The sequence below is a fragment of the Pogonomyrmex barbatus genome, unplaced genomic scaffold (assembly GCF_055798465.1).
Source record: "Pogonomyrmex barbatus isolate J1 unplaced genomic scaffold, ASM5579846v1 scaffold1, whole genome shotgun sequence".
NCBI classification, from domain to species: Eukaryota; Metazoa; Arthropoda; class Insecta; order Hymenoptera; family Formicidae; genus Pogonomyrmex; species Pogonomyrmex barbatus.
Window position 1 is genome coordinate 26,473,475 of NW_028297098.1, and position 9,209 is coordinate 26,482,683.

At 36.7% G+C, this 9,209-nt stretch overlaps 1 protein-coding gene and 1 long non-coding RNA gene across 8 annotated transcripts in view; one reads left to right on the forward strand and one right to left on the reverse strand.

The window, feature by feature from the left end:
• The window catches only part of LOC148938307 (uncharacterized), a 203,865-nt gene extending 198,490 nt beyond the window's left edge, over positions 1-5,375 (reverse strand). The window contains exons 1-3 of one of the 3 annotated variants that reach the window (XR_016140991.1): positions 5,234-5,375; positions 3,967-4,412; positions 2,452-2,501 (exon numbers count right to left, since the gene is read on the reverse strand). This is a non-coding gene — a long non-coding RNA (uncharacterized LOC148938307). Of the gene's footprint in view, positions 1-2,451; positions 2,502-3,966 lie in introns of all 3 variants that reach the window. The other 2 variants (XR_016140988.1, XR_016140985.1) reach the window with 2 other exon arrangements.
• Scgdelta (sarcoglycan delta) overlaps positions 1-8,969 on the forward strand; it is a 187,968-nt gene extending 178,999 nt beyond the window's left edge. For all 5 annotated transcript variants that reach the window (XM_089083594.1, XM_011646957.2, XM_089083606.1 and 2 more), the window contains 3 exons: positions 22-211; positions 483-675; positions 6,723-8,969. In XM_089083594.1, coding sequence (XP_088939720.1) covers positions 22-211; positions 483-675; positions 6,723-7,086 — 747 coding nt within the window. In that variant the 3' untranslated portion in view covers positions 7,087-8,969. The remainder of the gene's footprint in view (positions 1-21; positions 212-482; positions 676-6,722) is intronic.
• Positions 8,970-9,209: the final 240 nt, after the last annotated feature.

Consider the following 9,209-nt stretch of genomic DNA (forward strand, 5'->3'; position numbering starts at 1 on the left):
AGTCATTTCCTTTTCTTTCAGGAAGGTATCGGCTCGCTAAAAGTGGTGCCTGGGGGAATCGAGCTAAGAGGTCAAGCTGCCGTGTTAGACGCCCTCGTGGCCTCTAGTCTGAGATCTCGGAGGGGCAAAAACTTAGTGCTGGAATCATGGAGTAATTTTACGGCCTCGGCGAGATCTCACGATGGTCGGCTTCTCGCGCGATTAACAGTTGGTAAGTTATATTGATGATCGCGTACGGGAGCCTGCATTTTTCATATCGCCCGACGTCAAGAAGTAATCTTAATTTTTCAGAAAGAAATAAAATTATACATGACCCAACTTAAAACTATACACGTAATGGAACTCTAGTTTTGTGAGAAATGTTCCAGATTAAATTACACGTATATAACAATATGTATATAATTGTTATGTTATATATTATACATTTTTAGATTTAAAATTATTAAGCAATTACATCAAGTTCGATTAAATTCTGCTTCCAGGAGAGGATCGTGTCGATTGCGTTTCTAGAGGTTTCCGGATAACCGATCCGCGAGGAGGAGTACTCTTCTCCGCGGAAAAGGAACGAGTTATCGTGGGGGCGGATATGTTGAGGGTAACCGGCGACGGTGGTGCCGTTTTTCAAGGGAGTGTGCAGACTCCGCTGGTCAGAGGAGAATCGGGACGCGGTCTTAAGTAAGTATACTTCAAATATTTTAACAACATACATTTAATTTTATTGAGAAAAAAATCTAAAGATAGATTTTCCCGTGAACTATCCAATTATTTGATATCATTAAATATTATCAAATAAGCAATTTCTAGATATATTGTTTCCAAACATTATGCAATATTTATGATCATTAATATTCACATAAACAATTTCATTCAAATTTAATATAAATATCGTACACGTAATTATATCCCAACAAGTAGTAATTATTCGAATATAGTTTAACAAATCATATAAACAGCGTGTTATCATTTAGTAGTTTTAAAAAGTGATTTGTCAAGCTGATATACCATTGATTATCAGCTATTTTTGACAAATACGAAAGGTTGAGAATAAAGCGCATTTATATTTAGGAAATTATTGATGGATAAACTAATAATAAAGATACCGTGCATAAATGCGATCGATCGATTGTTCTCGTTTGATCGTACGACCGAATAACAATGCGGCATTGTAGCGGCGTTTCGTTCCATCGCGAAAGAAGTCGTTTCGGAAATGGCAACTCCCCACCTATCTACATCTTCGTTCATCGTATCTTCGGCCCGAGTAAGCTCATACAATTCCCTAACCCTTCCGTCCCCGCTTTCATTCTCGCCAAACACTTTGGTGTATTACGACGAGAGATCGAAGTCTGCGAAGTCTAGCGGCAGGACGGGGAAAAATAGCAAAGAGAGGGACAAAACGGAGTTGTACCGCCACACCGCTGGTTATTGATAGCGTTGGGCAATTTACAGACGGATTTACGATTACAATAAAACTTTGCTCGCGCGGAAAATTATATTCATAGGATTGGATTTGCGCCAGATATGAAATACCGCGGATCCTACGAGTTTCCGGGAAGATAGACGAAGGCAGAAATAGAGAAACGGGGAAGCGATGAGGAATAAGGCGGCGGAGTAAAGCGGTAAAAGAGCAGAGTTTCTCGTGAAGAACGGGACGAGACGGACGAACGCGTGGACCATCTCCTCGGGGAAGAGAATCGATTATCGCTCGAGTTCGACTTCGGGCCGCGGGAGTCAATACAGATATTACTCTGTTGCTGGAATACTTGGATATAATACGGTTTACGGGCACACGGAGATTTACGGTGTAATCCGCGTCATTGTTAGAACGTAATGCACAGAAATTGAGATACACTAGTCCGATGCCACCGTTCATCGAGCAATAATTGTATCACATAACATCCGTGTTTCATTTAATTCATAAATTGCAATAATAAAAAACTTATTTTTTTTCACGAGTTTTATTCTTTTTAATATCATTTATTAGATTTAGAAGTTTACTAGATTTAGAAATAACTTCTCTCTTTTATAAAAATTCTGCCATCGCGCTTTTATCGAGTTTTCTGTTTACGAAATATTTCCTACTGCCGCTTCTATTTATGAGTATATTTTATAAATTTTAAGAGCTCGCAATGTATGTATTTATAAAATTTTTTACATATCTAATTAATAAATGAATTTTATATATAATATAAACAAAATAACATAATAAGTTTTGATTTGTAAACATCAACATTTGTCTGTATCCTCGTATTCAGGATAAATCAATATCATGTGTATTCCAAATTTAATATTGATTTTAATCCTTTAAGCTCATCCATTTTAAGACAACGCATCTATAAAATGTGAATTTGATAAATATATCAATTTAGATATGTTACATATGTTACACATATTGTGTACAATTTTCATAAATGCGTTATCTCGAATTAAAATAAAAAATAATTTGTCACTCACAGGTACGATGCGCATCAGCGGAATTATAACTGCATCGAAGCTACGTTGATCTGTAACATATAAATATATCCACGTTATTACGCAAGCGTTCAAAATAATTAATTTTTCAATAAACAGATTTATATCATTGAACCTTTGTATTCATCTTTAATTGATGTTTATTAAAATGATATACGTTGTTTGTCAAAAATCTGAGTATTCATTATCTTTTCAAAATTAAATTAAAAGTAACAGAATAATTAAGCTTGCAAAGAAATGTTATTGATATAATTTTATAAAAGTGATTGATATGACTTTCCTTTTATTATGTTATATCGATACTTTTTAAATCTTATTCGTTCTAATTTAATTTAATCAAAAGAGATGTGCTCAGACAAGAGTGCTTTGACAAGTAATGCATAATTTCCAAAAGAATCTATTTTTATAGAATATTCTTTGAACTTTATAAATAAAAAATAATTAATTCTGATATGATTTAAATTAACACCAATTAAATAAATAATTTATTTTATAAATTATTTATATATTTTATACAAATATATTTTATAGTATTTAATAATATTATAAAATATACATTGTCAAAAATATTTCGAGAATAACTTAATTAATTTACATACACATACGCGAGAGAATCAAATGTTAAATAAATTGAAAAATTATTATCTCAAGGTTGCTCCACGAGAACCTGATACATCCTTGAGCCTACTCCTCCTTATAGAATTTTTGAATATCATCTTCAAATTTGTCTTCGAACAATCAGATGGCTCTTTCAATTTCGCACAATACTTACTCGCGAATATATAGTTAATAAATATCTAAATCAAAATTACGATCAATATTACGATCGATATTTTATACGATACTCCCGAAAATAAAATTTAAGATACAATAAATATAACGTGAATTAACGCGTGACACTTCCAAAATTTTAAAATCGATTAAAATGAATAAAAACATTGTCCGCGTTTCACTTATATATTAGTTATTTCGGGTCTCTTCATTTTTACGTTGAATTATTCATTTTTTAAATCGATATTTCATTTTAAAAAATTTATATGAAATTTATATGAACTTCGTAACATTTTAAATGTATAGATTTTTAAATAATTGGATAAATGAAAGTTTAATTTTTAATACAAAACCTAACCTAATTTTTTTTCTCAATTTATAAAAAAATTTCTATTTTAAGTTCTCTGATTTCTTTTCAAGTATATCTTATATGTACATTAAATATAATTATTTTTCATGCACCATTATTGCATTACTGTGTATTAAATTGTATGTATTAAGAACTAGATAACTTTTTTAATTACTACTACACTTAATCATTATTACTACATATACATATACACACACACACAATTAAAAAAAATTATCTGATTTATTCCTGTACAAAGAATGGCATGAGTTTCTTAATATTTTGTTTCCACTTTTAACAAACTTTCCGTTACACAAAAAACTGGCATAAGAAAGTAAACAATTAATTTTGCAAATAAGAAGATATGTAATTATTACCTCATGGATGCTCCGCTGTTGTCCGATTCCTTCCGCGTCTCCTCTCTCTCCTTCTTCTTCTCTCTCTTGTGCATCCATTGTCGCGCTTCTTCTCGCGATGCTCGCATAACGTTGACTCGCGGAAACGAGGTTAATTATGATCGCGCGGCACTTTGCACGGCACTTTGCACGGCACTCTGTACAATACTCCGCACGACACTTCCGACATTAGTCGCACACGCACCTTTACAGTCGCGACGGAAGAGCACAGTGCTCAAGGAACTACGACCATGTGAAATTACTTTACCATTATTGTCCCTTCCACGCTCTCGGGGGTAATGTTTTGCACAGTTAACGTCGCAAGTTCAAAGATGGCCGAAGAGAGACAAAGGCGTCCGCCCTTGAAGATCACGCGACCAACTTCACGTGAAAACCGACCGCTCGCGGTGTTACCGCACCTGTTGCTCCTACCTCGGATTTGAAAAATTGTACTGTAATATTAAATGCTTTTCAGGGCGGCTAATGTCTCGCGTTACGAGACGTTCGAGTCAAAGATAAGAATAAATATTCGCGTGACGCGATATCCGTGAGTAACGATCGTCGCTCTTTGCGCCACGAGAGAAAGACCGAACACGTTTCGCGCCTTTTCAGGAATTATCGATAGACCGAGTTCATGCCGGACGAGATAACTAATACCAAGAACGCGAGTCTCTTTACTAATTACATATGTACATTTACTTATCGTAACTCACTAGGAAAAATCGCATTGCAACGCCACATAACACGGAATCTGTCCTCCCGCTCGCATCTTTCCGTCTATGGCCGAACAATATGAATATAGCGGCTTCGTCCGATATCACGTGATATGACGCATTGTTCAATAATTGTTAGAGAAAGATGGCAAATCTCGTCTAAAAATATGAAATCGGTTGCAAATACGCGATATATTTCGCGTACTTATAAATCCGTATAATCAAATATATGCATTAATTAACGATCGATACATCACGACTTCCTGTTGTTTTAAATCGCATTATCCGACGTAATTCGTAAATCGAAATTCATTCGCCACGTTGAGTTTCCGATCCGCAAATAGGGAGAGCGGAATGTATAAATCACGATGCTAGGTACGTATCGATTCAATGATTAAAGAGAATAATTGCGCTAAATAATTATCAATGCGCGAAATAATACGTGTGTAATTTTTAATTCCTTCCCTGTTTTCTTATCGTTATTCCTACTTCTGAATGAACGGATAAATGAAACGTATGACAATACAAACACGTACCTCGATCGAACAGGCTCGTAACGAGTTGCAAACTCGCAGGATTTAATCAATCCGCACAAACCGAAATGTAATTGCGTTGTAAAAGATATTCAAGTTTTGTAACGTAATACGACACACGCGCGATTCACGGCGCGTCCTTCCCCTTCGAGCGTTAATGAATGAATGTGATAACGCGACCGACCTTGGAACACAAACAACAAGCGCCGAACGTCGAGCGAACGCCGAGCGCCGAGCGAGCCCTGAGCAAGCCTTGAGTGTTACGTTTTTTGTAAACATATAAGTATCGTAAAATATTTAATAATATTTAATATTTAATATTTAATAAAATAATGTGTATTCAGAATATTCAGCTGAATTATCTCTCCATGTAAAGTGAACTATCATCGCGCGTTTTATACTTTCATAGTCTTTTTGACGTCACTTGAAATAACGATTAACATAAAATAATTGAGTGTTTTAAAAGCTTAATATATTATTATTTTAATAATTAAAAAATATATATATATTTTATTTTATATATATATATATATATATATATATATATATATATATATAAAATACACGTTTTTCAATAAATATATTTTTTATCATATATTTTAATTGTATTTATTGAAAAACGTGTCGTTCCGAGCTTCAAATATAAATAATATATGTATTTAAATCTCAGTGATTCAAAGTACGATGTATTCCGGTCCAATTATTCAAGAAACAATTATCGTTGTAATTATTGGAATACAATACACAATCATTTATATTTCCTATTTTTTATCGTTTCCATTTTTATCTGAAATAATTAAATTGTGTAACATTCTTTGATAAATTGCTTTAGATTTTTTTAAAAATAATCATTGCTTCGATATATTCACAAGTTAGAAATCATAGAAATTAATTAATCACGCGAATTAATAATTGCTGATAATTTGGGCAGAATAATCGCATTTCGAAGAGTAAATGCGACACACAATGCAGTTCGTTGCTTTGAAAACCTAATAATGAAATTATTTTAGTCCTAATTTAAACGTACTTTGCAATTTGTTAATTAATATTATTGAGCTTTATATATCGACAGATATGATTTTGTATATAAATTTTATTTCTCATATTATTTTCATATATTTTCATATTTTTCATCACATATTATTTTCTAATAAATGATTCCTTAATAATATAATTGATGAAAATATTAAAAAAAATTGTCACTTATCACTTAACTATCCAACTTTAAAGATTATGTATCTCTATAATTGAGCTTCAAATTAAAGTTTATTCAAGTAACTCTCATCTAAAAAATGAACTAAAGAATTAGCTTCTTGAAATTTAAAGAAAAAAAAATGTTTATACAAGATTCTTCATTCACTTATAAGGAGATTGGTAATGCTTTTACTAAAAAAAAAATCTTGTTAAAATTAATTGAAGAATATTTTATTAAAATATAACGTGCGAAAAAAATTAATAATATTCTATTTTAATCAAATTTATTGTGTTGCAGACTCGAATCAGCGACGAGGTCCTTGAAGATAAGCGCTCCTCAGCGAGTTGTGATCGAGTCCTGGGCGAGCGAGATTTCAGCTTCCTGCCTCACAGATTTAAAGCTACAGAGCGTACATGGGGCCATCCGGCTTGATGCCAAGTCCGTCTACATCAAGGGTTTAAAAACGGCGATTCCGGTGCAAGGACATTCGTCCAGGGAACAACAGCAACAGCAGCAGCAACAGCAGCACTCCGGCAGATCTTCGTCTGCTCATCAGAGTCAAAAGGAGACGACCATCTATCAGTTGTGCGCCTGTGCAAGCGGCAAGCTGTTCCTCGCCAGGCCAGACGGCAGTTGTCAAGCCGACAAATCGATTTGCTAATACGATTATGCGGTTCGACGATGCGTCGCGAAAGCACAGGATGATCCGTTAGGAATTATAACGAACTGTGTGACTCGGTGATCTTAGTGACAAAAAGAAAGAGAGAGAGAGAGAGAGAAAGAACGAAAATGTACTGCGATCGGCCATCGGCGCGATCGGGGACGAGGCCTTCATTGGAACACTGCAAATGATATCAAACGAATCTACCGCGCCAAACGGGCGAAGATGCCCCCCGAAGTGTAACGTGTCAGTATATTCGCAGCGGAAACAAGAGAGAGAACGAAAACTTGATAAAATACGGATTAGTGAAAACTAATTAATTATTCCCAGCACGCGCTATTTTTCAATGAACGCGGCGTATGCACGATACGCCTGTAAGTACCGGGCGCTCTTCGAGAATCTCTGGTTTACTTAGGGCCTAATCTGACGAGCGGAGTCGCGCCCCCCTCCCCGCAAAGTGCATACATGTCAATTAAATGGAATTGCATCGAGCGCTTTTCCTTTTTTTCTTCCCCCGCCACTCTTTTTTCCTCCCCTGTATTTTACAGTTTAACGTCAGTCACGTTTAATTGAGTTGTATAAGGGCACAATCGGGCGTTGTTGCGGCTTCAATCCCGCGCTTAAGGCACACGTCAATCTTCCCTAGTCACGGCGTTTTACGCGAACCAATCTTCGTTCCGTGAAATATCCGGCCGACCCCCGGCAACGAGACGCACAGGGCGTTTTCCTCGCAGCGGGGAACGCGGTCGCGTCGCGCGGATACAAAGGGAATTCTCGCGAGGTTTTGACCGGAAAAATTCTCTCGAAATTCGCGAGTATTCGGAGAATTCTTTGTGAGGAATATTCTTTAAGCGGCATTCACCGAAGGGATCTTCCCTTTAACTTTTTCTCGCGCCAGCGCCGTCAGTCAATACGCCACGCGAGAGGGAAAGCGCGAGATTCTCGCCGAAAGTCACCGTCTTGTATCATAAAGGACGTCTCGCGACGCGACATTTTTTCGCTTGCGCTCGAAGCCCTGGATTCGACTCGAACTGATATATTTCTTTTCTCGGGGGGAGGCGACATTTGTCGGGAGATCCTCGAAGTGTCCATCGGAAACTGGTGCTTCCCCCTGTGTGGTACCGTGGATAGAACGTGTATAACTGTATACGTGTGCTCCGTGACACGCGCGATTCGGACGCTCGGAATTTTCATCTCGCGTTTGACGTTAGATACAATAATCGGTCTGCTCTTAAAAACGAATAGTGTAAAACACACGAAATGTCTGTTAAATATACGTGCTAAAGACACGGCGCTGAACGCGACAGATGAAGATGGGAATTCCAATCGCCGGGACGAAAGGCGCTTATCGCCGTTAGACGGTGCCCGGTAAAGTCGAAGGAACCCCTCTCGAGATCATCCCTCTTTCGTTCCTTTCCCTTCGTAGTATCTTCGTCATCTCCTTGCGCGTTCGATACTTTATATCCTGTGTACGCCTCGCGCGGCGAAACCACTTGTAGGCAAATCGTTGGTAGCTCCCATCGAGCCCCGTGCTCTCACGCGACGCGTGATGGCGCGGAATATTGTTTCAGGGAGATTACCCCTCGCTTATTTCTAACGCGGTGTCTGTTTAACCCGTGCTCCGATACAAAGTAGAAGCATTGTTGTAAGTAGGGCGACGGCTGCATCGGGCTGCGCGTGCTGCCGGAAAAGATGTGAGAAAGCTAGAGAGAGAATGAAAGAAAGAAAGACAGTGTGTGTGTGTAAAAGAGTATGCGAGAGACTGTAACGGTAGTTTGACGCAACCGGATCAAATCATGATCCAGCTTGTACGCTGTACATCGGCCATGTCCATTTATTTATGTATGTGGCAATAAAGTCGTTATTGTTACTATTATTATTAATTGTCGCAGTTCATTATTGTTATTACGCCACTTTATTTAGTTACACGAACATCTTATTATTGTTGTCCCACAGAATTATTAAAATCTTATCTAGCTTCTTTGCGTTAACAAGGGATGTATATTTCGTCCAGTGTTGGAATATAATTTGGTCCATTTGTCTTACTATTCTTTTTATATTCATCTGGATGCTCTATCATGTTCCTACGGGCATGATTCTCAACGTGTTACAGGTAGGTTTGT